We start from the raw sequence: 27,093 nt of genomic DNA, 5'->3' as shown, positions 1-27,093 counted from the left end.
ATGAGCCAAACTTGTGCTCTCGCTCTGTATCAGAATCCACCACTAAGTGACCGATACAGTTGAAGAGGATATGTGGTTCGGGACTTGGTGGAAAAATGCACAACTCAGCATTAGCATCAACAAGCTGTGGTTTACAAAAAGAAAGCAGCTGGGAGACGGTTTTCAGAAACTGGAAACCAGTGACATCTAGCTGTGGTTTTAAGTAATTTCTGTTTGTACCTGCCAGAAATCTGATGGGAGGGAAAAGTGAGAAAGGGCAGCTCAGCTTTCTAAGGTCAAGCACATGAGGATGTATAAAATAAAAACCAGCTGTTATAATGGGATTATGCATTAAAGTCATTAAGGAATTAGTCTGCAAATAAATATTTTCATACAGACATTAACCAGTTACAGGAGATTCAATGAATATTCTCCAATGATTTTATGCACAAAGGGAAAAAAAAAACCTGTGGAAAGGCGAAATTCTTTACTTTATTTTTCATCCAGTGATTATAATCATCTAAAATAATGAAGTTGCTCAAATTATGACAAAAACAACGAGTTATAGAGATTTGACCTGAAATCCTACATGAATTCTTAGACTATTAAAAAAGGCAACAGACAGGAGCACGACGTTCTGCCGATATTCCTATAACCCCTGAGTGATGGTAGTATAAAGCTGAGAAGAGCTCCTATGGACAGCCTATACAAGATGAATGCACCCTTGAAGATTGTTTTAAATTGCCACACAGAGACACACGGACACTTTAGGGTGAGCAGAGACCCAGAGGCAAAGCGGGGAGAAAAAGCACAACGCTGAATATATGACCAGAGGTGTTGGACTGACCTGTTTGTTCTCTTGTAAGTAGAGTCTCTGCAGTTTCTGACATCCTCTAGCCAAGGCCACCATGCCCTCATCTGTGATACTGTAGCACTGACCCAAGTGGATGTCCTTCAGCTCGCTGCAGTGCTCCCCCAGCTGAAGGCAGAAAGGAGAAAATCATTGAGTGTATGTGAAATCAAAATACATGAGAACTTCACCTGAAGCATTTTATTAGATTTTTACTTCAGTTTTCATTCGGGAATAAAACATATTATTTGAGACAGGTGTATCACAGACAAGCAAAGTCTCCACCCAGGTTTATTATTCTCACCTTTTTTAGTGCATCATCGGTTAGTTTGTCTTGGTTGCCCACATGCACCTTCACCAGCAGAGGGCAGTGCGTGGCCAGGGCTGACAGGGACATGTCCCCCAGCTGCTTGCAGCGGTATGCTGTGTACTTCTGCAGGCCGGGACAGTGAGAGGCCAAGGAGGACACACCGTGGTCGTGGACCCCTCTGCAATCTGAGATGTTAATCTCTGTCACATTCTGCCTCCGAGAAGCTATTTTCACCAGCAGATCATCGTTCACCTGGAGAACAAGATAACACAGGGAGGGATGGAGGTCAGAGGAAACTAAACTAAACTTTTCTTGGTTATAAAGGTTCAGGAAAAAGTACAGAAGTAAATTACATTTCTTAAATGTAAAGACTGAATGACTCTAATGAACTTGGAATATTTCCTGAAGACAATAGGGTCCCAGATAAAACATGCACTGCCCTGCGTGCTTACTTGTTGTAGGCCACTGAGGTCGATTTGCTTCCAGAACTGGAAATCCAAGCAGAGGTCCCTCCAATACTTACAAACCAGAGAGGCACACAGGCAGCGCTCCTTCACCGTTAAGTGGGAGAGCACCTGAGAGGATGCAGGAGAAGATAAACAGAAATGAACATAAGACAAACCATTCAAGAACAATTCAGATGCTGTGGCTCATTTGGGAAAAAAGATAAAAACAAACTTATTACTCAGTAAAGATTTGGCTAAATATTTTAGAATCTTTTTAGGAACCAAATCAATAAACACAAAGACAATTTAACTCTTTCAGGAGCTCTTACCTTAAGAAGGATGGAGGAAGGCAGGTGGTTGATACTTAAATGGTCAGCAGCGTCAGAACTTCTCGCCTGGGAGTCGTCGTAATGATGCAGGCAGCAGGGGGACGTGTCCGAACTGTGCGGCAAATCAGCACGAAGTCCTAACCCACAGCAGCCATCAGCAGGTGAGGAGGAAGAGGAGGAGGCAGAGGAAGAGGAGGAGGAGGAGGAGGAGGAGGAGGAGGAGGAGGGAAGTGGACAGAGGGGAAGGTGGCAGTGGCCAGTTTCAGAGTTTGAGGAGGTCTCTCCTCCACCTCCCCCTACTCCTCCATTCTCCAGCCCTCCGTCAGGGGCAGCGAAGGCACAGCGTGGCTGCTTACAGGGGGTGCACCTCTGCACCTCTGAGCACTTCCTCTTACACACCTGCACCCAGACACGCACACACACAAACACACAAACACGTCAAGTGGACCCAGATTTCCTTCAGTCAAGTCAAACTAAAAAGCTTTGAATTACAGGGTGAAGAAACCTTCACCATATATAGGAACAGATGAAATAGAACACTCCTGACTTTTTCCTCAATGAATAGAAAATTACAACTTGAAAATCAAGGCTACATCTCACTAATGTGTTTTTGTTTGAAACTGTTTTAAAACAAAAACTATCTTCATCAAGACTTTGAGCTCCATATCAGAGATCATCTCCAAACCAACAAACAACCAAAGCATATCATACGACCATTCTCGTAGACTAGTCATGTGAATGCCAATGCAAACAGGAAGCAGGTTGTCTGCTCTGCAGTTGGTTGCTCAGTTAAGGAAAATACTACAGACCTGGTTTAACATCCGTCTTGAGAAATCTCATCACAAGTGAACAGCATTTAGTTTGTCTGTTCACACTTTATATTAAACTGCTGACTGTGTCTCCTGTGACCACTTGTCTCCTGTGACCACTTGTTATAAGGTCTCACTTCTCAGCACTATTTGCAATAATCACATACAATAATTCTTGAAGACCAAATTATGTTGTTTCTACCCATGAGTTACAGATGTGTGTCACTGTGTTTGAGATTGAGTCTGTGTGGGATAAAAAGAAACTTGGCCAAATGCATCCCAGTCAACCTCTGAGTGGTTTGAGTGATTAAATCTCTGATCAGATTCCACAGGAAGGGTGTTAATACCATGACTGTACAGGGTCTTTGAAAAAACAACAGTAAAAAGTAAGAGGAGGGCTTTCTTTGTTTAGAGGGACGACGAGGTGGTAACATGTAGAGTAACTAATCAGTTTAAATACTATTGCGACTTATGAGAAACTTAGAAAAACAGTTGTACAGTTGGCGCAGCACCTCTCCAGATCCCTACCATCTCAGTGTAGTCGCTGGTGCAGCCAGGCACAGGTATGGGTACAGTCACAGACACCCCAGCAGTTCGAAACAGCGCCGGTGGTGGAATCAGTTTTGCAGGGACAGCTGATAGGAGGCTCCTGCCTTGGCCCTCCCAGATAGATAACTCCCGTGACGACAACAGAAACTTGGAGCAGTCCTCAGGAGATGCGAGTGTTGCGTATCGCTCGGCAAGCTTCGAGGCAGCTACTGCTCCGATGCCAACTCCGCCCACACCGGGGACGCTGATTCCAGTGACACTGTTGAGATGGCAGCCGCTGCCGTTGACGCCAACCTCCAAATGGTTGCTGTCGTCGTCGAGACTGCTGCTGTTGCTGTGGACGATGAAGCACAGCATACAAGGCCCTTGCAGGAAACAGTTCCTCTTCTTCTTTTTTCTGTGATGCAACTTGCGTGTCCTCTTCTTCAGGCGGTAACCATTTTTCGAGAGAAGATGGCCCATATAGATGATTCAAGAAAACTCTGGAACCAAAAGATCAATACAGTCATCAGCAAATTCATAAAACATGAAAAAATGCAGGACTGGCTATTATTGTTGGTGTCTAACCCAGGTTTTGGGTTAGGTTTTCATACTGATAAAAAAAAGATACCATTTTCAATACCTTACTTCTTCTTCCTCATTACACAAACACCCATGCAGCTAAAAACCAAAGGGTCCTGATCTCAGCATCATGCCATCAGTCCAGAGTTACACAATCAGACAGAAGACTAAATCCACAAAAGAACTAGGAGATGCTTGGAACAACTTATCTGCCAAGTACCCTGAAACTTAACTGATAAGTCTACACGGGAGAATTGGGGCTGTCTAAAATGAAGTGTGGTAAAAACCCAATTTATGTTGGCTACTTCACAGAATGGGCCACACAAGCTTTACTCACAACACCCAAATGTTCAGTGAACGTCAGGCCTCTTCATATGACAGGCTGATTTTTATCCAGACCAGTGGAGCTACATGAATCTGTGACTCGTGGCCCCTCAGGGTTTGGGGACATCTAGACAGTCGACCAGTTTCTCAGCCTTATCGGTGCAGAGCGTGCTGCAGTGTTGTTAACGTGTGTGCATTCAGATTGCTCACCACTTGTTTTCTTATGTTCTAATGTGTGTTAATCAGTGTCACTCTCTCATGAAGACAATCAACAAACCCAAAAGCTAGACGTGTTCAACACCAGCTCATGATCATAACAATAGATCAGAATGATCCTCACTTGACTCCAGTTACTGTTACTACACAGCATCGAGGCAGCAGCGACGGTGCATCGTCTGGTAGACGAATGAAAACACAAAGATGTAAACAGTGAACAGGTGGTCGTGTAGCATACACACACAGAAACACACAGACAGACAGACACACACACACACACAGCAGTCTGATCGTCGTGTTGTGTTTTACATCGCGACAGGTTCACGTCTACACATTTGCTCCGACATCACATGTACACCTCCAGTCTCAGCTGGAATACACAGACACGGTTCCGCTGCTAACCCGGGTCAGCTCTCTCTGGCTGTCAGGCTAGCTTGCTCCATCACTGGATGCTACGTTAGCTGTAGCTCCGACATGAAAACACGTCTCACCACTTCACACGGTGCTCCCACGCTCCGCACGGTGCTCGCATACTACTGCTCCGCTGCACGGCCGAGGTGAGCGCTGACAGGTCCCGGCAGGAGAGACGCGGACACGGGGAGGAGGGGAGGGGGGAAGCCTGCGACCGAACCAGAGAAGCGGTGGCTCTGCAGCTGCTGCTGCTCCGGAGGAAAACACTTCCGCACCCAGCGAGCTGCGCGAAGGAAGCCGACGAGGGCGATTCGTAATTCGAGATTCAAGGTGTTTATTCAGGATATTTATTGACACAAAGGTTTTATCAGGACAGACATGTGGGGGGGGAGATTATGGGAAGCGTCCTTCAATAAATAAAGCTGCAATCAATAAAGTTAGAACAAATACCACAGTATTATAATAATATGTGTGTTGTGTGCAGTCATAAATTCATATCTCTCCTTACATAGACAAAACAAATATGGTGAAAAGGTTGAATATCTAAATACCACAGTCATTGTACATGCACTCGTGGTATTTCTGTGTGATGTCTGTACAATCAAAGTACACCAAAAAGTCCTGCAAGTACAAAAGTGTGAACAAAATACACTTTGTGACAGTTTATTAGGTACATGTACGCAGAACAAATTCAGTCTGTTTTATTATTATTATATTGGAACTGCTTCTGCTGCAATGACTGTTAATAACAAATGATTATCTATCTATATATCCATCCATCCATCTATCATCTTCGTTTTAAGAGACTATTTATAAATACTCTGAGTACAGAGAGAGAGAGAGAAATCAACTGTACACACTGGAGAAGTTCCTACACATACACTCTCTCACACACACACACACACACACACACACACACACAGTGAGCACATGGGCGTGTGTGTTTCCAGCACACAGCAGCAGCTCCTCCGGGCTCTGCTCGGCTGCTCCCAGAAATAGTGGCGAGCATTCAGGAAGCCTCAGAGGCGGAACATGGCTGAAGGAGTTTCACCAGTAACTCGACAAGTGACTAAAGGAAACATGGAAACATGGAGCCAGCGTGTCGACGTCCGCCTGGAAGAAGTGGAGGACTGTTTAGTTTACGACCGACACGGAGTCTCTGCTCCTTTCAAGAAGTTACACCAGGACCGGAGGGCGGTCATTATATTCCTGCGGGTAGGGGGAACATTTCTTCTGTTAGGTCACTGATGAGCTGAAGGTTCAGAAACCACCATGATCCGTGAGAGACGGAATAAACTCAGACTGAGACTCAGAGAGGAAGTTTGTCAAAACCCGGTCACAGAAATTACTTTTAAAAATACATGCGTCTCTATTCATGGTTTTACGGTACCGGTCCGTGGAACGTTTAAAGTTTAATGACAATTATTATTTACGTTTGATTTGATGTCCACACAAAACAACCAATACAATTGAATGATATATCACATATATGTATGTTTTTTATTTAAAAAAAATTAAATTAAATTTTTCATTATGGCACTCATAACAATTACCAACTAACCATACGAAATGGGTTTTTTTAAATCCTTGAGGGTGACACAGATATTTCATTTCACCCCACTGTCTGCATTTCAAGTTTCCGAAGATTTTACTGTAGAATGTATGAGAAGATTAATGGCAAATCTGGCTACTTTTTCATTATGGCACTTGCTCATATTAAATATTATAATACAAAAGTCCTTTAGAGGCTTTGCCTTTAATTTTCATTTAAAAAAAAACTACATAGAGATACAATATTCCATACTTGTTATTGTCTTATGTGGAAATCAAATCAAATAATAAATGTCATTAAACTTTAACCCTTTTTTCGATCCAAGGAACTTTAACGCAAGTGATCAATTTCAAAGTGACTACAGTTGCTGTACAGAAGCCTCCAACAACTACTGCCAATGCTAGGATGGACATAGAAGAATGGAGAGATCATGTCTATAGGTGAAGACAGAAAACTAAACATTACATATAGGTGCAAGAGGAGTGCTCTAAAATGTAATGTTATATCTCATATAACTGTAAACTGTTGACATGATGTGTGTTGTGTATGTCCCTGTAGAATTTCCTGTGCTACAGCTGCAAAGAATATGTGGATGATTTGAGCAAAATACCCAGAGAAGCACTGGAGGTGAGAACTGGAGAATGAATGCAATGCAATGCAATGAATCTGTGAGACTTCAGAGATCACCGGGGCTCACTCAGCCAGTGATAACCAGCTTTTAAATCAACAAAGAAAACTTCTTTATTGACACATGCCTTTAAAGTAGTTCAAAGAATCTAAGGTTTTATTTTGATGCATTTTAATCTATTTTATCTTTATTGTTTTACTCTTCTATTCTGCTCCTTTAAATGTATTTTATTTAGCTTTTTTATTTTTAATAGATTTTATTTTGTTTGTCTCTTTGTTGTTTATAACCTCTTAAACTCAGTTGGGGAAATGGAAGTCGTTATTACAGACTCATGTTAGCAATATTAAATTATTATTGATTGTGAACAATCTAAACTTTGATATGTGTCATTGCAGGATGCTGACATCAGGCTGATTTTGATTGGTCAGTCTGCTCATCATCATATAGAGGTAATTCATTTATGATCAATAGACACAATATCACATTGTCCCATTCTGTCATGCTGACTCAGGTTGTCTGTGTTTCTGCACATTTCACACTTCAGATGATGTATTACTGATCAGGTTTCTGATGCAGCTACAGACGTGTTTTTAATGTTTTGTTGGCTTTTTTATTGCCTGATCGTAAAAGAAATATAGAACGACCCTCAGTATATAGCACATACCTCTGCCAAGGCCCAACAGTCACCTTATGAAACTGAATTGATCTGGATTTTTATTTCATGTGATATATGTCTCTCTTTCTCTCATCTAGCCATTCTGCTCGTTGACAGGCTATCCTTATGAAATATATGTGGACCCACAGAGGTGCATTTATCAAAAGCTTGGGATGAAGAGAGGAGAGACATTTACAAACTCTGGTGAGTGATAACAATATTTGGAGGCAGTATGTGTGTAAACTTAGACCAATGTGGTAATTCATGAATAATAGCTTGTGTGTGTTTATTTCTATGTCCTCAGCAACTCCTAGTCCCCATGTGAAGTCTGGAGTTTTTCTGGGCCAAATGAAGAGCATATGGAGAGCCATGACCAGCCCTGCATTCGACTTCCAGGGTGACCTACATCAGCAAGGTGGAGCCATCATTGCAGGACCAGGTATATATTTGTTTCCTTTAAAAACAATAAAGTACCTTTGTGGAACAATGGTTAAATGGTGAGATTCTTCTCAGGAAACTGTGGTTTGACACATACGACTTCTTTTCTCATTATCATATTCACTTTTCACTCATATATCGGTTGGTTTAGACGACAATGCTTGAAAACCCCACAAGATCTATCTTGTGATTGTCGAAGGAAACTAAAATCTATACCATTTTTACACTGTACCACATCGAGATCTTTTGCATCACTAATTAGGATAATTGAACATGTTCTCGCTCTGGAGCACGGCCACAACCATAGCTCTCTTTGGTCAATCTTATTCTTTTAGATTATTTTTTAGGCAGTAGTCTATTAGACAAGAGGCAGACAGGAAGACACCTGGAGAGAGAAGGGGTATGACTTGCAGCAAAGGTCTTTGCACACTGCTTATGTGGCCTGTGCTGTAACCATCTGGCCACCAGAGCGCTCACTTTCCTCTCCTCTCATCTCCACAGGCTCTCAAGTCCATTTTTCCCATTTTGACATGAACCGCCTGGACCACATGCCCATCACCTGGCTGCTGCAGCTGGCCGGAGTTCAACAGACTCTGGACTTCAGCGATAAGCCAAAGATCATGGATGTGTAGCCAGTTGGCTGCCCGACTGAGTGCTGTGCCACCACATCACTGCTATTATTACACAGGGGGACACATGCTGCTTGTTCAGTTACATCATCACTACACACTGACATATATAACTAGAAGAACCTAGGCAGCATATTTCTCAGTAACAGGTATATGTGTCCCAGTATTTCCGAGTACAGTGTTTATCATTCCTGTGCGAGGTCATGAGGTCACAATCTTGAATAGGTCTAAATATTTAATTTATTTCTTTAACCAGGAAATTGAGATACATTATCTTTTTCCATTTACAAAAGAGACTTGGAAAAGTGGAAATTGAACAAAATTACATAAAAACACACACCACACAAACACACTATTTCACAGTTATCACAAACTAACAAAACAGAAGAAGACCTGAAAGACTGGGCAATAAAACAATATTAATAATATAACAATATCATTTTATCAAAAGCATAATAACAGAAACACTAATTTACATCTATTATAATTTTTATGCACTATGCAAGCACAGCTCAAATAGACACATTTAAAACCACAACTATCACTCAGGAGTAAAATTCTGTCTTTTAACTTTTTCAACTAAAAAGGATTTCAAGTTTATAAAATGGGTGCACATGCACGACTGTTGTCGAATAACAATACATGCAGTGTAATGTCTTATGTTTTGTAATTCTGTTGGCACACTGGTGACCTAGATATTAGGTCTTGTCGCATTCTTCCATTTTATACGTTATGTCTTAATTTGCTCAGTATTTATTACACTGTAAATAAAGTTGAACTGTCACACTCAGGCTACATGTGTGTTTATTCCCATGCATGTGCACAATGATGGCACAGTCCCATCTACTGAGCAGCACAGGACTACAATCCCAGCACGTTATCCACACACAGCTGCTGCTATTGAACAGTGAAGGGTGGGCACTGGACATCTAATCCTCATACGTCACATGCAGGGGATGCAGAAAGCAGAAACCTGCCCCGGCTCACAGACGTCACCGCCGCCGCCAGAGAGGTTGGATCAGGCTACTGGGTCTGTGGTTGTCAACACAGATACACAAACACAATCAGCTGCACGGCGCCAGGACCATGGCACAATAACTCGGCGACAGAAACTGGGACAATACGAGGCGCCGCACTGCGAGAGGGGAGGAGGAGGTGGGACTGTGCTGCAGCTGCACCACAATGTGAAGCGAGGCTCTGAGGAGGAGAAAACATGAAGCGCAAGAGCGAGAGGAGACGAGGGGAGTCGAGGAAGAAGCGGTGCGCAGCTCACCGCGGCTCAGAGGCGGAGCCCAACTCTGACATGTACATGGAGATAACAGGTAAGCGGCCGTGCACGAAGTTGGCAGATGTGCACGGGTGCACGCAGCACACGGTGCACGCGCATTATTGCGTTTCAAACAAGTGAGGGTGCGTGAAAGTCTGAGATCTTGCAGGATTTGTCAAAATATGGCGACATCGTATGCCCCCCCCCCTCTATCGTGTCGAGTTAAATCTTTAAAAATCGGTGCGCTGCAATAGTTTCATTTGAGAGGTGGGGATTACACCAGACATGGTATTTTATTATCGTGTTTGAGTTATGCACGTGCACACAGGTTAATCGGTGCATCCATCACATAAATAGAAGAGTTACTCTCGTTATGATTGTGGTTTAAAGTGGATTATTTCACCTCCTGCGGAGTCTTCCTGCTTCTTGTGGAGAAAGCTCAGGTCTTGAGGGAGGGGCCGGACTGGAAATCACGCCTCTGATTGGCCGAGGGATCGTCCTAGCAACCGTTTGGGCAACGTTCCCGCGGCCTATCGCATGTCTCGCGTGCAGAACTTTAAACAAGAACGGGGCGTGACCGACAGCGCGCTCCTCCAATCGCGCCGCGCTCCACATCTCCCGCAGCCAATAGCGTCCCGCGGAGCAGCCGAGGGGGGAGGAGCCAGGCGGAGGTCATCTTTTAGCAGTGTGCGCACTTCTTCTTCGCCTTCCTCCAACTTTCTCCTCTTTCGCAGCGACGCCTCCTCAAACCGTTCTTACGTTCAACTTTTCAAATACCTGCTTTAAATCTCCCTCCACGGGGTTTTCCGGTGAGAGTGTTTTCGGAGCATGCTCAAGTCTCTGTGAGGGAAAACCAGCGTTTCTCTTCTAGGCGTCATGTTTAAATCTGCGGGAAAGATGACCGCGGACCAGGTTTCGTCGAGATGTGTCGAGTTCGTCCGGGGTAAGAAACAAACACTGAAGTACTTGTACGCAAGTAGGGAGAAGTTGTGTGTGTGGGGGGGCAGAGTACTAACAGAAGTATGTTTGCATGACAATAGCAAGTAAGTGCCTCTGTATTTGACCCCCCCCCACCCCTCCCCCCTCAGATCAACTGTATTTCGCCATACTTCACCAGAAGATCAAGAGCACCGCAGAGAGACACTGTTTCTGCATAGACGAGGAGCTGGCGTATGAGAAGTGAGTTGCAGGTTTGATTCCCAACTTTGCATGTTGAACAGATTGTGAAGTTGAGTGGTCCCCCCCACCCCCACTGCACTGCAATGCAATGAAAGGCAATGCCAAAGCCTTCTGTTATCACTGCAGCGCTCCACCGGACATCGCCTGCACCCCCCACAGCTCAAGTCTGACACTCCTGGGTCGGTCCACCAAAGAGGAAAAATCCAGAACTGAATTTCATGAAAAAACTTATGTAAATCCAGGGGTGGGGCCAGGCAGGGCACTGGCACCTGAAGTGCTCTGGCTCTGTCATTAGTCTTAAAAAAAAAACCATGCACTTCCTTGAATGTAAGAAAAGGCCAGGACAAAACCTTCTGTAATCACTGCAGCTCTTTAAAAGACACCGCCTGCACCACCACTGCTACCGTGACTCCTTCAAACCAATGCAAGTTCTGGTTTAGTGCAGAAACCCTCAGGCCCCCAGAATTTTTGAATTGGGTGGCCACTGACAAAACGACAAATCCACAACTGAATGTGATGAGTTTGTTTTAAATGTGCACCTTGTTAAATCAGACGTATAATTTATTTGCAAAATGACAACTTTTTTGGTGCACTGTCCTTTTCACTATATATTTGTATAAAATTAAAGCACGTTGCCACAGCTACAGTGGCAGCTTCACAGCTTGCAGTGGAGGGCAGAGCTGTTTCAATGGGCTGTTGTTCAGAGAGGACATGACTGACCTTTATGAGCCATTTTTCCTGCCAGTGGTAGAAAAAAAGATCCCTTGTCTTCGCAGCCTTTTGTCCATTTCTCATTGACCCACTCTTACATCGAATGCTTCCAAATATAGTCTTTGCTCTGTAAGTGTTTTTTTACTAGCTCAGTCTGATGTAGCTGATTCTATCTAATGAAACTTCCCCAGAGATTGTAGCAGGTTGCATAAATAGCTTCCCTGACACACTCCTTCTTTTTTGTCACTCTCTCCCTCAGCTTCTATGCGGACTTTGGTCCCCTTAACCTGGCCATGTTTTATCGCTTCTGCTGCAAGCTGACAAAGAAGCTCAAGGTAAAGTCAATCGCTGCACTTAATTGCACTCCCTGGAATGGGATGCAAAATCAAGGTTGATCAATATCTGTTCAAACAAACAAAATGAGGCAGGGTCATAGTTGTTTGATGTGCCAATTAGCAGGACATGTCAACTTTTTACAGTTCATGTCATGTCCTGAATAATCCCTGTGGTCTGTGATGCTGTTGTTCCTCTTTGTTGAGGCAGTTTGTTTGGCACATGATGTGGTCTTCGAGGCTGTTGGCCACAGATTTGGGCAGCTGAAGTTTAGATGCAGAGGATTCAGCCTCTCTGCAGCTCTAAAACTTATTTGGCTCTGGTGGTGATTGCCCAGCCTTTTTTTTAGATTATACAAATACAGTTGACTGGCATTCTCCACACCATGTAGTGCTGTAAATAGGAAAACAGTTCTATTAATAAGTCTCATTTTCATCGAGCAGTGTAGATTGTCTTCCCACTGCAGCTGTTCAGCCCCAAAATACAACTAGTTATAAGTTTGTATACGCTTGTGTCACATAAATAAATAATCACATGTCTGCTCATGCTGTTTGTAATTAATGTCATTTCACAGTCTATTACGCTGTCAAAGAAGAAGATCATATTTTATACATGTGGAGACCAGAAAAAACAGGCCAATGCTGCTTACCTAATAGGCTCATATGCGGTAAGTAGTTTACAAACCCATGTTTCCTATTTGTGAAATTACATCACGTCAGCATTTATTACAAGCCGTACTTGCTGATGAGACATTTGTGTTTGAAGGTAATGCATCTAAACATGATGCCGGAGGAGGCCTACAGTCTGCTGGTTTCGAGGAATTCAACATACATCCCATTCAGGTGACAATAATTTAGTTTTTTTAAAGGCTGTTTCAAAGACGAGAAGAATTTGTGTCAAAAATGTGAAAGTTTTAAACTCTGAGTTTTAAAATGACAAATTTAGCTTTGGACTTTGAACCACATTCATTCTCAGAGCAAATTGATGTGTTTAGCACCCACGGAAAAAACAAGCTAACAATTATTACATATGGGGTTTGAATCTATAGTAAAACTAAGTTTAACTTTTTTCAAATTTGTTTGGAAAATATTGCTGCAAGTCCTATTTGGAAATGTTGTAACTTGAAAAATATTACATTCAGAACAAAATGGCAATTCTTCTCCCCCATATTGTTGAGACACAAGTGCAACACAGAAAAGATATTGAAGGCTCAAGGGCCCTGGTGCCCTTTTACGATCACTGTTACTATAAAGTGCTTAAAGAAAAAGTATGAAAAGCAGTAGAGCAAGACTCGTGAGGGAGATGGAAAGCAGTAGAGACCATTCGCCATGAGACAGCAGTCTGCATTCTGGACAAAAATAAATTCAAAGGAGATTATTTCATCTGAGAAAGACTGTCGGTCTAATTTGTTTCACAGAGATGCCTCGTTTGGAAGCTGCATGTACAACCTGAACATCCTGGATTGCCTCCGTGCCGTTCAAAAGGTACGTTAGCGTCAGATTTACTTTATTTATTTTTCTATCTTGCTGTGTCATGCACCTAATGAAATTAACTCCCTCCCAACTGCCTGTCAGGCTCTGCAGTACGGCTGGCTGGATTTCTCCAACTTCGATGTGGAGGAATATGAGCACTATGAGAGAGCAGAAAATGGAGACTTGAACTGGATCATTCCAGGGAAGTTCCTTGCGTTCAGCGGACCTCATCCAAAAAGCAAAATAGAGAATGGTAATCCAAAAGTGCTGCACAGCCTTTTTTCTGGCTTTGTTTTAACGCCTCTTAAACTCATAGAATGTTTTCCTTTCTTACCTCAGGGTATCCTCTGCATGCTCCCGAGGCCTACATTCCTTATTTCAGAAAACACAACATCACCGCTATTATCCGCCTCAACAAGAAGATGTACGATGCCAGGCGATTTACAGACTCCGGCTTTGAACACCACGACTTGTTCTTCGTGGACGGGAGTACACCGACCGACAGCATCGTCAGGAAGTTCCTCAATATCTGTGAGAACGCAGAAGGAGCGATAGCGGTCCACTGCAAAGGTAAAATTTCTGAGCCACATTCACACTTCAAGAAACAGTGGAGCTTGTTCAACACTTATTACTCTAAACTAATGATGTTATAATGTCATATCCCTCTTTTTTACTTTCAGCTGGTCTTGGGAGGACTGGTACTCTGATTGGCTGCTATATGATGAAACATTACGGCCTGACGGCTGCAGAGGCCATTGCCTGGATACGGATCTGCCGGCCAGGGTCCGTCATCGGGCCTCAGCAGAACTTTGTTGAAGAGTAGGTGTCCACTGAAGCAGGATTTTAAAAATGTTACTGATTTCAAATGGGGGGGGGGGGCAGAACAGTGGTTAGCCCTGTCACCTCAAAGCAAGAAGGTTCCTGGATCGAAACTTGGTTTGCCCATGCCCTTTCTGTGGGATTTGCATGTTCTCCCTGTGTCTGCATGGGGTCTCTGCGGGTAGTCCGTCTTCCATGGTTGTTTTTCCCTGTATCTCTAGCGACATGCTAGTAACCTCTCCAGGGTGTAAGCAACAACCTTAGTTAACATTCAGAATATATATTCCTTAGGATTAATTAATTTTGACAGTTTAACTGTTGGAAATTCCACTAATCTGCTCCAACAGAACCAATATGGGTTGATTAATTGTGCTGGCAGAATAAACAATAGCACAACCAATGTTGTTGCACTGGTGCAAGGTGCCATTGTAAAAACAGGACGTGAATGTGAGGATAGATTTGATCTAAGAAATAATAATATCACTTGTGATGTTACAGCTCGACTGCAGGTTTATTTTGTGGTGTGTTGAACTGTTGTGCCTCAGGAAGCAAAACAATTTATGGGCAGAGGGAGACATTTTCCGAGAGAAGATGCTCAACGAACGAGAGAACGGCAAGATGGCTGTCACAAGGATCCTGTCTGGAGTGGACGACATAACCATAAACGGCAGCAACAAAAACAGGGCAACCAAGAAAGAAGAAATGGATTTGGTGAGTTCTGGAATGATGCCCCAGGAATGCCCTCATGAATGGAATAACCAAATTAACCCTGTGGACACCGTGTTTTGTATCTTTATCACTTTGTTTTACAGTATAATGATGAGGAGGAGAGAAATGGCCTCACACAGGGTGATAAACTGCGAGCACTGAAGAGCAAGAGGCAGGCCAGGTCGTCCTCAGGCTCACTATCGTAAGTACCCAGGCAGTCTCTGAGTGTCGTCATGTATCACACTGACTATTATAGCCAGTCCCTCGGATAATAACATATATACAGTGTTATTCAAATCATTTGTAACTTGTGATATGGGAGAATTAGGATTTGATAATGACCGAGATGTGACCGTGCTTATTCGGGGTAAGCTGTTGTAATTATAAGACAGGTTTTAGACATCTGGTAATGCTGCTCCTTACCTGAACCATGGTAGTTTCATACTAATATCATTTATCTAGGAGCTGAAGAACCAGGCTGTATCCTCGTGATATTTCAATAACTCTGTTTTTTGTGTCCTCTGGAGTACATGCCATCACATGCAGATCAAGTGTAATGTAAATGATTCCGTTTTTATCTAAAATCAGTGAGTGATGAGGGTGAATGAGAAGTCGGGGAGGAAGTAGGTTAAATATGAAGACATGGAGTAAGTGACACAGTTGTTTGGACGGCTGGATCAGAGTTATCAAAAACACAATCTTCCTAAATGTTGTAGAGGGCTGGATTTATAAAGGCACAAAAGATGTGGAATGTAACAGATAAAACCCATGAATTAATTTTACTGAGCAACTGTTCATAAGTAAATTTTCTTCTTTAGTCCAATGGTTAAAACTTTATCTCTTAGGAGAGGATGGAAAATATATAGGACAAATCAATGTAGAGCTTGCTAGTCACTGGTTTATTATGTCACATTGGCCTTGAGGTAAATAGGCCACTCATGTAGGCTTTGAGTAAACATACAGAATTGATTCTTAGATTTAGATTGACTTGTTTTGACCAAAAACACAGGGACACGAAAGTACAGGTGTATTACAACTGTCGTGGAGTACAGTGAGTGTAGAGCCACATAACAAAGCTCCCGAACAGAAACAATAAAATTCAATCAGAATTGGAGATATTCAAATGTGTAAATATTACATAGTAGGTCTTAAATACATTTAATAGGTCTTGGTTTCATTAACTTTCATTCAAAGCTAATTCTCTCATTAAATGTTTTATGTTTTTAAGAGAATTGTTTTGGAAGCATCCATCTGTATAATGTAAATTATGGGGAAGCGGAAAAAAATCTGGAACTCTGATATTCCTTTATATCTGTCATACTTGACATGGGTCTTAGATTTATATTATTGTGTTCTTAAATTCAATTTGTTTAAACCAGCAGAAAGCCTAAAAATAGTAATAGCCTCACAGTTGTGAAATCTGAAAAGGATTCATCCTGGAAATGTCAAACAAAAGCAAAACTGTCATGGATATAATGTAGCCTCAAAATATATTCAGAAAATGATAATTAAAAAAATGTCACTGTGCCATATTACAAACACTTCATTGAGCCTTTATCAGCTTAATCATTTAGATTTTGTATCTCATACATTTATGTGTAACTAGCAGATGAGGGTGGCTGTACAACTGTAACATGTGACGAGCCAGCTCTTTAGTGTGTTCCAACAGAGAGTGCTAATGCCCCACAGCGATCTAAATAGGAAGAACCCTAATAGATTTGTTTTGCCTCTCTGTTTCCACATCAGTTGTGCTAATGTAAATAAAGCCATGGAAGGTTGGGTGTCACCACGGCTGAGGATGGTTGACTGGCCTCTGCCAATATACCCAAATGGCTTTGGCTTGTGTTGTCCCATGTCAGGCAGGTAGTATTCTGCTGCAGCCTCATGGGCACGGCGTGGCCGATGTGTTGCCTGCCGTTCAAAAGATAGAGAGAGGCAGAGAGAAAGTGGGGGAGAGGAAAAACAGAGAGAGGATGTGAGGTTTTGTATGACAGAGGTAAGTGCACATCACTTCCTTTCTAGCTGACATCCTCTTCCTGTAGAGATGGTTGCTATGGCAGCAAATGGTATGGTTATAACAGTATGGCTGATTTGAAGTTGTTCTGTTTTGTTTTATTTCTTTCCTTCTTTGGATGACGACGGTGTGAAGTGAATATGCATTTAGTGGATGCATTACATCGACACGCCCGTCATTGCCTCATGGACACACTGAGCTGATCTGCTTTGATAAAAAGGCTTTTCCTCTGAGTTACACTAGAGGTCTCATGTAGAGCCGGCTGTACTTGTTAATAGCAACAGCACTAGTTATTCAACTAATCACAGTTTTAAAAGAGATCTGGATTAGTTGAATTAAATGTTTTTAGTGCATGGCTTGCACTACTGACTTGACATTGACAGTTCTCAAGAAAAAGACTAGTAAAGGCCTTTGTTAGGATTTGCAGGTATTTATTGTTTAGTAAAGTAGCTAAGTTGCTCTATCACATAAGGCTACATCCACACTGCTGTGTCAATGATCACGTGATATTGTATGATGTAACTATTACTGATACGGAGCTAGGACGCTCATGTAGGCGTCGATTGATTTAGTTTTAAAACTGAAACGTAGCCGTATGGACGTAGCCTAAGTTGTAGATGTTTTTGAAAATGGTGAGTAGTGCTTTTGTGTCAGAATCATCTTTCACTGAGGTGTTTTTCTGAGTTAAATTATCAGCTTTAAATTGCATTGATGGGAAGGTAAATGTCTCCTGATCCTCATTCTGCTGTACAGGATGATAAAACATCACATTTGAGCTTCTGAGGAGGAGATGGGATGAAAGCGGGTTCTTATGCGTCCTCAGGAGGGAGTTGAGGCACAAGGGAGATATGCTCACTCTTCAGGCTGTATGCATTATCAGTGTCTGTGCTGCTAGACAAACATCCAACCTGCAGCTGAACTTCACCATCTGGCTCCACTGTTTGTTTTATTATGTAACACAGAGCTGCATGTTGTATTCCAGTGAGAAACACGACAACTTCTCTTCACCCTGTCTGCCTTTTTCGTGCATGGCAGTAGGCATGAAACCCTTAGACACGCACGCATGGACATGCTTCTGTGTTCGATCTATGTTTGTGTCTAACGTAATTAATGTCGGACCGGGTTCATTGTCAATTGCCTGTTGTTTTTCCATTGCTTTATGTGACTGGATCAGTGTAAATAAAAAAACACCAGAGCTTTGTTTACTGCTTCAGGTTTCCATCTCTGCCAGTATCCATAAGGAACACTTGTAGGAACTGACCATATTTTTATTAACTACTAATTAGAGCTAGTGATTATATATACTGTTGATCTATATATGTAAATTAAGGCAGCATATTTAGTCAATCTTTTTGTTTTTAAATATTCTGTTTTAATTTTACCATATTTTGTATGCGAGTCTATATCTACTATCAGTGTCATCCATCCGACAGCCAGTAAAGTTTATTGTCGGCTCAGCTGTAAAATCACCTGGCACACTGTTAATGTTTATTCGTTCTTGTATAAAATTAAATATCTACCTGTGAGATTTAACAGCTTTATTTAAACCCTTCTACTTCACAATCTCCACATTGGTCAGATTAGTATACGGCAAATTTCCAACCCATCAGAAAAGGTGAGGAACAAAAACTTGCTGACTGGCACTGCTGGATTCAAGGCTCTGTGAAAGGTATTTAATCTAATCCAGTCCCAGTGGAAAAGCAGAACATCAGAGGCTTTGTGTCCTACCCGGACGTCTCTTGTCTCTCTTTCCTTTTTTTTCTACCCTTTTTTCCATTTTGCTCTTGTTATTGGATTTGTCCTCCTTTCAGATGGCTGGTAGCCATGCTGCTCTCCTCCCTGTGTAGCCTTGCCCTGTGGTGGATTGTGTATGGCTTCCCTTCTTCCATCCTGCATTTCTGTATAGACGGGTTAGGATTTCATTGAGTTCCACTGCCCGTCTGCCCCCTCAAAAACCTGTCCTGCCCCCCACGTTCTGGAGCTCTAACTGAGAATGCTGTAAGTGAGCCCCCCTGTCTTTCTTCAATCCCCAACCCCAAATCAGAAAGTTGTTTTTAAAATTCATCCTCTTGTTACTTTATCCTTTCTGAGAGCACAGTCAATTTTGAGCCCGCTTTTAAAAATCAGAAACACCAGAGGCTCCTCCTATCTTGTCCTTGATACCATTTATTTAGCACATGATTATTTCACACCATAGTCCCTCATCAAACATCATGCTTTGCTGTTTGTGTTGATTGCACAGTCAAAATAAAATAAAAAAATTCAGACAGTTAAGCCAATGAAAATAACTGTAAAAAAAAAGAAAATCTGGGCCCTCTAAATTGTTTAGTGCCACCTGCTGGCTTTTTCTGGTACTCACCTGGCTTTACTAATCCTACTTGGCTGCTGAAGCTGCAGTAAAGATCTGTGCCTAAGTCTAAATCTATAAATTTTTAAAGCCTTCTCGCTCATCTCCATACAGTATGTCCCTCCTCTCCCTCCACTCTGTCCTTTCATCCCCCTCTCTCCTTTTAATTGCATTTTTACCGTCGTGTTACTTGTGTTTTTACAGACAGGAGGAGAATAAGATTCACACCAGGTCGTCATCACAGTCCCTGAGGTAAAGTTTGCAGTCAGTGATCACACAGATGGAAAAAAAAAAAACACCACTAAGATTAATTATGACACTTAGCTCTCTGGTCTGCGGCAGGTCCATCTTACAGGCCAGTGTTCAGGGCTGTAAGACCAACCCCATGTCTCTGTCTGACCACTCAGACAGCAGGAAGAGAACCAGAACCTCACTGCCAGCCAACAGTGTAGGAGGAAGGTAAGTCGCTGGATTTTACACAGAGCATTCATTTACTACAGTGATAGAATAATAAGAACAGCACAAAAACTATACATGGACAGAATTACCTGGCCATTAAGATATATTAAGCTAATTTAGAGCCCAACCAGTGTAACACTGGGCTGAAAAGAGACTTATCAGTAGCTGGTTATTTTTGCCGGTGTGCACCAATATGAAAACTTTAATTTGACAGAATAGAAAATGTGCTTTTTTGTTTACATTTTTATACATCAGAAATCTTTACTCCCTAATTTCAGCATCAGCCCCCAAAAATCCAAATTTGTCGGGCTCTACTTTTTTTAATCACTGCAGTTGATAACTCATTAGGAGGTGTAGTTTGAGTATTTTTCAATATTTACATCAACAGAGTTTTTCCCAAATTTTTAGATACATGTTTATATTGGCAAAAATGATTAAACCCTGTGTTTGGCATGAGTTTTACTCATAATACATATTACCAATTGTTCCATTTTCTTCACTGTTAAGAACAATGTTGTGTTGACGCAATAACAAATACATTTTATTGTGTTCTGTGTGATAATTATTTTATATTGTTATTATTATTATTAGTAGTAGTAGTAGTATTATTTGGAGTAGACACAGTTGAAAAGCAACCCAGAGGCTATAGCCACTCGTGGAGCGTTGTGGAGAAAATTAACAGCTTCCCCCTCTCTCTGCCAGCTCGCTGTGCCACACCAGACTGGTCAGGTCCCTAGGCAACTTGCATGTAGTGACTGACGACAGGGACCCAATGTGTTGTGAGCCATGCGGCAGCCATAGAGACGCAGCCAGTGCCACAGCCAACACAGGCACTTTCATCAACTTAAACATGGCACAGGTCCACCTGCAGGCAAGATCCCGCAGACCCCACTCTGAGCCAGATGGAGATTTTGGCATTTGCACACAAACACAAACTAATTTTTTAACAAGTTATTTTTTTCATGAAACAGGAAAAATAAATGTTTACTCTGTGGATTTGGCAGCTGAGGGATGATCAGAGTTTAAAAGATTTAAAAAAAACTGATAATTGGTGCCTGTGTAAATTCAGCCAAAATCCAGAGGCTCAGCACTCTCACTCTGTCTCTCCTTAATGTTCATGACAGAGATTGTCATAATCACTTAATGTACTTAGGCTGGGATGCATCAACAGTGACTAAATGTTTAGACAAAATCAAATTGTGGTGTAGTGCTCTTCAATCAGTGTTTTATCTTGTTTGGATAAACTGACTTGATTTGATTTAGAGCGTTTTATCAAACTGATCTGACAGTTCATACGAATCCAAGGCAGTGGCCTTTTGAGGTTCTGAGTTCCTTGAAAGATAAAGTTGTTTCAATTACTGAAATGCTCATTTCATTTAATTAATTTTTAATGGTTTAGTAAGTTTGTTAGAAAAATACTAAGAGAACCAAGTAAACCAATGATGATTTTCAAAGAGAGTTATAATAAAGCAGAAGTCTATTTTTTTATTTTTTTATTTAGTAACATTTTCCAGCTTTAAACTTTTTATATTACTCAGGTTAATTGTCACTAATTTAACTTCTAAATCATCCACCATCATTTATTTCAAATACACTTTATTGGTTTGCTTTTATTTAAAGATGATGGTGCAACCCAGCTACAGTACTCAGATGTTGTACTAACTTTACCCACTTTATATCCTGATATTCTCCAGGACTAATGTTTAGTAAATCTGCTCCTGCTCATGTCGAGAAACTCCACCTGCCTCAGTCTTGCTGTTCTTTCTTACAGTAGCTTTCTTTGCACGTTCTTTAAGAATAATATATTTCAGAGGATGACTGGCTAGAGCTTCTCTGGACTCTGCTGCTCACTGTGTCTTCTGCCTCTGGCCTGTTGTCACCACGTCCTTCACTGGTACTAATCTGCAGTGTTTATCTTCTTCCTCTTTCCTTCTCTTTTCTATTTCTTACATGCCACAGACGCACTGCCTCCCAAGGACGTAAAACTCGCAGGTCTTTGAAATCAATTCGATTTTCCAGGCTATGGTATCTATCTCCACTTCACTTTCTGCTACATTCTGTATTGTTCATGTTTTGTTTTGTTTTTTTAAATCATGTATTATGAAGCAAACACACGCCTCATAAAACATGAGGCGTGTGTTTGATCCATGTGCACAAACAGTGATTTTATGAATGGAAATAGAGGAGCGCTCTGAGAGTGTAACCCTCCGCCAAGTTTGAACCCCCTATGTTGCCCTGTTAAACTCCAGGATCTGTCTGTGTCTGTGAATCCACTCTGAAATTGAATGGATTCTACCTTGGGTCACGTCCCACCTCCTCACAAATTAAACAGATTTTCTGTTATCCTGCTAACAAACAAACACAATGAAACTTGGCAGAGGTAAAAATGTTTTAATGTTAGACTTCACTGTAATAGCAGAATGTAAACCAATGAAAACCTCTCCACCTTCTAATGCTGACTTTGTTTGTTTCCTTTAGTCACTCCATACCCAAAGCTAGAGCTCCTCTACTTCGGTGAACCTGTGGATCTGCAAAGCCTGATGAACTTTACATGAAATCCTTTGTATACAGCAGAACTAGTTTGTTGGAACAAACTTTAACCGAAGTGATGTCAGCATTGTAGATTGTTTTTTTATTCCAAGTCATTTTCGCCTGAAGGCACTTTGTTTTTATAATTTTAACAGCATCATGAGACAAACTGTTTTAATCATTGCCTGGTTGTTCCTATACTTTTAAAGCATGCAGTAGCAAACATCAGATTGAAATATATCTATATGACCGGCATGTGAATGTGTGAATTCAAGAGATTTCCTCCAGAATACACACTGTACAGCAGATATTCTGCTTTTTAAAGATGGATGCCTCACACGATACAGTACTGTGCACATTTGTACCATTGTTCAATATCTGGCTCGTCTTTTATCCCATCATGTACTACAAGCTTTTCAATACTGTAAATGTGTGATCATTTGATATACTCAGTTTGTATTTTGTAAATATTTTTGTACTATGTTTGAATCATGCTATAAAAACTCAAGGGTCCTAAAGGGGCCTTTATCTAACTCATGCTCATAATCCACAACATAAGTTTGCTCAAAGCACATAATTGGACATTTTAAATAAAATTGTACCCACCAAGTTTCTGGCTGTTTGTCCTTTTTTTGTCCAGCAAAAGACAGTTATTGATAATAAATACCAAAGACAGATTTTTACTAAAGTTAAGATTCACCACTCAAGTCATTTCAGATTTCTGTATTTTAAAAAACCACATCAAACAGGTCCTAGATAAACTTGACATAGTATTTATTCTCCAGGAATCAAACTCTGAATAGTGCAATAGAACCCCAGACCTTAAGAACAGCAGGGACATGGAAACAGTGTTGTCAAGCAAGAAGTGCAACAAATTCTCCTCACAGGAGTTGAATGAAGATGAGTGTGTTGAGTTATTTTCCTGTTGGAAGTGCAGGGAAGTCTTCTGGGTCGTCGGGGTTAGGAGCTGGATCGCCCTCCTGATAGAAGAACAGACATGATCAACTCATGCTCATTTGTTTTATATCACAGATCATTATTCTGGATGATTCTTATGTTGATTATTTAACAAGTGAGACAAATACACTTGAGTTTTACTGTTAAAACCACCAACAACCAGTCTGCCAATATATCAAATATCAAACACAGCATCTATAAAGACTTGTTAATTTGAAGCAGTTCCTTCCACCTGAACACACACTACTGTATCTCCTTGAGAGCGTACCTTCTCCAATATGGGTTTAGGTCTCTCTGGGCGGTTAGTCATGCCACCTCGAGCTCCTCTTCCTCGACCCCCGCGGGTGGGCCGTCCAAGACTCCCGAAGTTGATGTCCAGAAGAGAGGTGATGTCATTCACAGACCGACGGAGGAAGTTGCCTTCGTCCTCTATCTCCTCCAGAGGGGTGCCCTTGAGGTTCTGAAGAGTGGAGGCAAACGCCAACTGAGTCCAAAATTCAGACAGTTGAACCCGACCTGTAGAGCTAAACTCAATATCTCCTTCTGCCACCGGTTAAGGTGTGATTAAAGGTCACATCTGAAGGATTTGTTCCTGGAGGCTACAACGCTACATCACAGCAACATCAGGTTTAAGTCACGGCTCGACTTTCTTGTGAATGGGTTCTACGACGTGTTTTACATCCTCACCTCCGGGTGCTTTGACTGGTGGATGACTTTAGCTTTGGAGGGAATCTTGTTTTCTGATTTGCGGATATTAAACTCCACCTTGGGTCGACTTATCTCCTGCATGGCCTTCCACTCGTCCAGGGTCATCTCCATGGCAACGTGGACCACCATCTCTCCATCGTCCTCTTCTGTTGCTCTTTGATAATTGGGTAAAATTGCAAAAAGGAGGGAAAAATCCATTTTGAAAACATTGAAATATCTCAAGTGAGGGATTCCTCTCCCAGGATGGACAGAAGATGCAATAGATGTAACAAGGCAACATCACCCATATTTAAAAGCTGAACTGATGAAAAGATAAATCCACTGAACCTGGTGGAGCTACTTTAAAAGAGGTTTATGTGCATTACTCACAGATTCTGATTCTCTTCATCCACAGTTATTTGGGGCTCCTCTGCTTTGACTGGAACATTAGATGTCACCTCCATTAGCTCACTACAAAATAAGGGACATGGAGAAACGGTGACACGTCTATATTGTGGTCAAGTGGAAAAGCTGTAATATTTCCATGTTTTCAAAGTTCTGACCTCGTAGCCTCTTCAACACAGCCCCAGTTCCAGGGTCCTCTGCCTCCTCTCTTTTCCTCAGGAGATATTCCTCTGCAATGAATCTTAGATCAGTCATCACGACACTGACTTTTAACTGGACTGCTACATGAACAAAATACAATTCTTACGTTCCATTGTGTCGATCATACTCTCTCTTGCCCCTCAGGTTGAAGTTGTCTGGGTTCCTCGTGTATCCTCCACCTCGTGCTCCTCTCCTGCCTCTGAGCCCTCCTCTGCCCCTGAGGTCAGAGTCTGCATAAGAGGGCGGCCTGAGGGACCATCAGATTTAAAATGCAGTTTATTCAGGGGACGGCTCCTACATGTCCAAACCAGCTGGTGGTTTGCTCTCATATGAAAACACTTACTTTGAGATTGAATACTCCTGTGGCTTCTCCTCCAGGTTGGCCCTGCGCTCCCCAGCAGCACCTCTCTTCATGCCCCTCTGAGCCTCCTCTCTGTTCTCAGTCACTGGTCCAGGACGAGCCTGCTGCTGCTGCTGCTGCTGCTGCTTTTGGACTGAAGACATAAAGTCAAGTCAATGATATATTTAACAGTGGTGTCTTATCACTAATGGTTTATGAACTATATGACAATCTTAGATAATGACATGTCTGGTCGAGCAAATAAAGTAAAAATACCTGGAACCATTCATCAACTGGAACAGTACTTTATATCGTACAAACTCCTGATGATGCCCAACGGGCCGCTAATGAAACCACATTGAAATTCTGGATTTCTATTAGGATCTGGTTTTGGTGGAGGTTGTAAAGTTCCCCTATTGCATTCTACAATTCCCAGCAGGTTGAATCTTCTGGTGGCCTTTTCCTCCAACACTGGGAGTTGCTGGAACCTGTACACGGCTTTTTTTTTAATCCTTTATATATTAGTACAGTTTTGATCTTGTATTTTTTCATCTTGAATAGTTCGTTATGTGCTTTTCACCTTGCTGCTGTAACAGGAATCCCCCAGTGTGGGATATTCTGATATTAAAGGTTCAGGGTGTAGATTTTTTGGGTGAATTTGCATGTTGCAGCTGAAGGCCCCACCTCACCCTCCTCTTCCAAACATTAAGATAACCTGTGGTAGCCTTCAATTTTTATGAAAACTCAAAAGGTGTTTAGTTTGTCCAGTCTGGACGACTTTAAACATGGCGGCCTCCGTAGAGAGGACCCCACGCCTGATGTAGACATAAAGTATTTAAATATAAAGGGGACATTCTAGGGTAAAGAAACAATTCGTACAATTTAGATGAAACACACTGGAGAGAACATTGACAGGATTATTTCATATTCAATTTCTGCCAGTAGATCCTTTCACCTAAATCTTACACACTGGACCTTAAAGAGAAAACTGAAAGTCACATTAAGAGGATCTGTGTACAATATTAATTATCTTTGTGTTTGTAGAGTATATTCCTGCTTTAACATAAAGCTTTGAACGTGCTGTAAATTATCCTCCAGACACGTGCACACCGGCCTCTCTTGGTTTAAGTGCCCGGTCTAGAAGCCCCAGCAGCGGGCAGAATCTCCCGAACTCTCGGTGTGTGTGTGTTTGTGTGTGAAGCTCACCTGGAGCTGGTTCCTGACTCTCCGGAGCTCTGGGGACCCTCCTGTCCTTCTGAGACTCCCGCTGGCCGGGTTTCTTCTGCTTCCCTTTCCTCTCATCCTCCTGCTGCTGCTGCTTCTTCTTCTTCTTCTTCTCCTCCTCCTTCTCCACTGCGCTGATCATGTCGAACGGGTCCGCGTCGTCGTCCAGGAGTTCCCCGAACCTGTTCGCCACCACGCACCCGTAAGCGTCCGGCAGCATTTTAACCAGAGTGTCACCGGGGACAGAGGAAGACATGAGTCCAGACTCCAGCCGCCTCCTCCTCTTCTCTCTGTGTGAACAAGTAGCGTGAAGAAAAGTCCAGAATGCTGCGGGGCCGCGGACTGATCGGTCCACAGCACACTCAGCGTCCTCTATTTAAAATGTTTGCACGTGTGGGGACAAGCGGAGCCACGCCCCCCTGCTCATCAACAGGCTGTTAACCAATCAGATTCCATACAGGAGATTTGGTTCAAGTCCTCGACCAATGGAGGTGCGTCATTCTGTGCTGAGTCAGGAAGTGCTGCTGCAGAACAGATTCTGTGATTTGTTTAGTTTATTGAAACCTACAGTCTATGATCCAAACATAATCTGGACCAATGCATATATTCATTTAGGTTTAGCTGATTTAGCATTAGCTAATATTACGTGAGTACTTATATCTGGTGGCTAGCTAGCTAACATTTAAGGTAATTAAAGCCCTTTGGGTTCAGCTTGGACTGGCACGGTTCTCTTTTTAAAAAGAACAACTGGACAA

The 27,093-nt window shown here is 42.1% G+C and overlaps 4 protein-coding genes across 14 annotated transcripts in view; 2 read left to right on the top strand and 2 right to left on the bottom strand.

Annotated features, from left to right (window-relative positions):
- fbxl17 (F-box and leucine-rich repeat protein 17) overlaps nucleotides 1-5,064 on the bottom strand; it is a 206,137-nt gene extending 201,073 nt beyond the window's left edge. For both annotated transcript variants that reach the window (XM_069523559.1, XM_069523558.1), the window contains exons 1-6: nucleotides 4,865-5,064; nucleotides 3,252-3,754; nucleotides 1,915-2,313; nucleotides 1,592-1,714; nucleotides 1,134-1,391; nucleotides 827-958 (exon numbers count right to left, since the gene is read on the bottom strand). In XM_069523559.1, the coding sequence (XP_069379660.1) occupies nucleotides 827-958; nucleotides 1,134-1,391; nucleotides 1,592-1,714; nucleotides 1,915-2,313; nucleotides 3,252-3,734 (1,395 nt within the window). In that variant the 5' untranslated portion in view covers nucleotides 3,735-3,754; nucleotides 4,865-5,064. The remainder of the gene's footprint in view (nucleotides 1-826; nucleotides 959-1,133; nucleotides 1,392-1,591; nucleotides 1,715-1,914; nucleotides 2,314-3,251; nucleotides 3,755-4,864) is intronic.
- Nucleotides 5,065-5,697: 633 nt separating this feature from the next.
- On the top strand, nucleotides 5,698-9,477 carry prxl2c (peroxiredoxin like 2C). The gene is made up of 6 exons (XM_020099284.2): nucleotides 5,698-5,999; nucleotides 6,895-6,963; nucleotides 7,360-7,413; nucleotides 7,718-7,823; nucleotides 7,924-8,058; nucleotides 8,559-9,477. Exons 1-6 carry the CDS (start codon nucleotides 5,817-5,819, stop codon nucleotides 8,687-8,689), a joined length of 678 nt encoding a protein of 225 aa, XP_019954843.1. The 5' UTR covers nucleotides 5,698-5,816; the 3' UTR covers nucleotides 8,690-9,477.
- A 177-nt stretch (nucleotides 9,478-9,654) lies between these two features.
- Nucleotides 9,655-23,134, top strand: cdc14b (cell division cycle 14B). Of its 10 annotated transcripts, none has more exons than XM_069523551.1 (16): nucleotides 9,674-10,008; nucleotides 11,042-11,132; nucleotides 12,103-12,178; nucleotides 12,751-12,843; nucleotides 12,942-13,018; nucleotides 13,594-13,660; nucleotides 13,751-13,901; nucleotides 13,988-14,218; nucleotides 14,329-14,467; nucleotides 15,013-15,178; nucleotides 15,280-15,377; nucleotides 19,741-19,788; nucleotides 19,879-19,995; nucleotides 20,698-20,866; nucleotides 21,955-22,020; nucleotides 22,474-23,134. In XM_069523551.1, exons 1-15 carry the CDS (start codon nucleotides 9,900-9,902, stop codon nucleotides 21,976-21,978), a joined length of 1,656 nt encoding a protein of 551 aa, XP_069379652.1. In that variant the 5' UTR covers nucleotides 9,674-9,899; the 3' UTR covers nucleotides 21,979-22,020; nucleotides 22,474-23,134. The 10 variants fall into 10 exon arrangements, 9 of the variants coding, with proteins under 9 accessions (XP_069379653.1, XP_069379652.1, XP_019954839.2 ...); XM_069523553.1 differs by lacking the exon at nucleotides 9,674-10,008 and adding an exon at nucleotides 10,501-10,896; XM_069523552.1 differs by lacking the exon at nucleotides 21,955-22,020 and having other exon boundaries at nucleotides 9,655-10,008.
- Nucleotides 23,135-23,281: 147 nt separating this feature from the next.
- On the bottom strand, nucleotides 23,282-26,757 carry LOC109637028 (intracellular hyaluronan-binding protein 4-like). Its single transcript, XM_020099128.2, has 8 exons — nucleotides 26,321-26,757; nucleotides 25,118-25,268; nucleotides 24,881-25,021; nucleotides 24,732-24,803; nucleotides 24,559-24,639; nucleotides 24,169-24,343; nucleotides 23,750-23,941; nucleotides 23,282-23,504 (listed from the first exon to the last, which is right to left on the bottom strand). The coding sequence occupies exons 1-8, from the start codon at nucleotides 26,592-26,594 to the stop codon at nucleotides 23,439-23,441; spliced, it is 1,152 nt and encodes a 383-aa protein (XP_019954687.2). The 5' UTR covers nucleotides 26,595-26,757; the 3' UTR covers nucleotides 23,282-23,438.
- Nucleotides 26,758-27,093: the final 336 nt, after the last annotated feature.

The sequence above is a fragment of the Paralichthys olivaceus genome, chromosome 4 (genome assembly GCF_024713975.1).
Source record: "Paralichthys olivaceus isolate ysfri-2021 chromosome 4, ASM2471397v2, whole genome shotgun sequence".
Taxonomy (NCBI): domain Eukaryota; kingdom Metazoa; phylum Chordata; class Actinopteri; order Pleuronectiformes; family Paralichthyidae; genus Paralichthys; species Paralichthys olivaceus.
The sequence above is the reverse complement of the archived record's forward strand: the minus strand, read 5'-3'. Positions and strand labels throughout refer to the sequence as shown.

What these genes read in the sequence shown, in the direction of transcription:
- prxl2c (XM_020099284.2), top strand. Translation starts at nt 5,817, where the DNA reads ATGGCTGAAGGAGTTTCACCAGTAACTCGACAAGTGACTAAAGGAAAC. An exon ending in TACCCAGAGAAGCACTGGAG is followed by an intron (nt 6,964 to 7,359) that starts GTGAGAACTGGA and finishes GTGTCATTGCAG; the next exon opens with GATGCTGACATCAGGCTGAT. An exon ending in CTGCTCATCATCATATAGAG is followed by an intron (nt 7,414 to 7,717) that starts GTAATTCATTTA and finishes TCTCTCATCTAG; the next exon opens with CCATTCTGCTCGTTGACAGG.
- cdc14b (XM_069523551.1), top strand. Translation starts at nt 9,900, where the DNA reads ATGAAGCGCAAGAGCGAGAGGAGACGAGGGGAGTCGAGGAAGAAGCGG. An exon ending in CATGTACATGGAGATAACAG is followed by an intron (nt 10,009 to 11,041) that starts GTAAGCGGCCGT and finishes CTCCCCCCTCAG; the next exon opens with ATCAACTGTATTTCGCCATA. An exon ending in GCCAACAGTGTAGGAGGAAG is followed by an intron (nt 19,996 to 20,697) that starts GTAAGTCGCTGG and finishes TCTCTCTGCCAG; the next exon opens with CTCGCTGTGCCACACCAGAC.
- LOC109637028 (XM_020099128.2), bottom strand. Translation starts at nt 26,594, where the DNA reads ATGTCTTCCTCTGTCCCCGGTGACACTCTGGTTAAAATGCTGCCGGAC. An exon ending in CAGGAGTATTCAATCTCAAA is followed by an intron (nt 25,022 to 25,117) that starts GTAAGTGTTTTC and finishes ATGGTCCCTCAG; the next exon opens with GCCGCCCTCTTATGCAGACT. An exon ending in TATGATCGACACAATGGAAC is followed by an intron (nt 24,804 to 24,880) that starts GTAAGAATTGTA and finishes GATTCATTGCAG; the next exon opens with AGGAATATCTCCTGAGGAAA.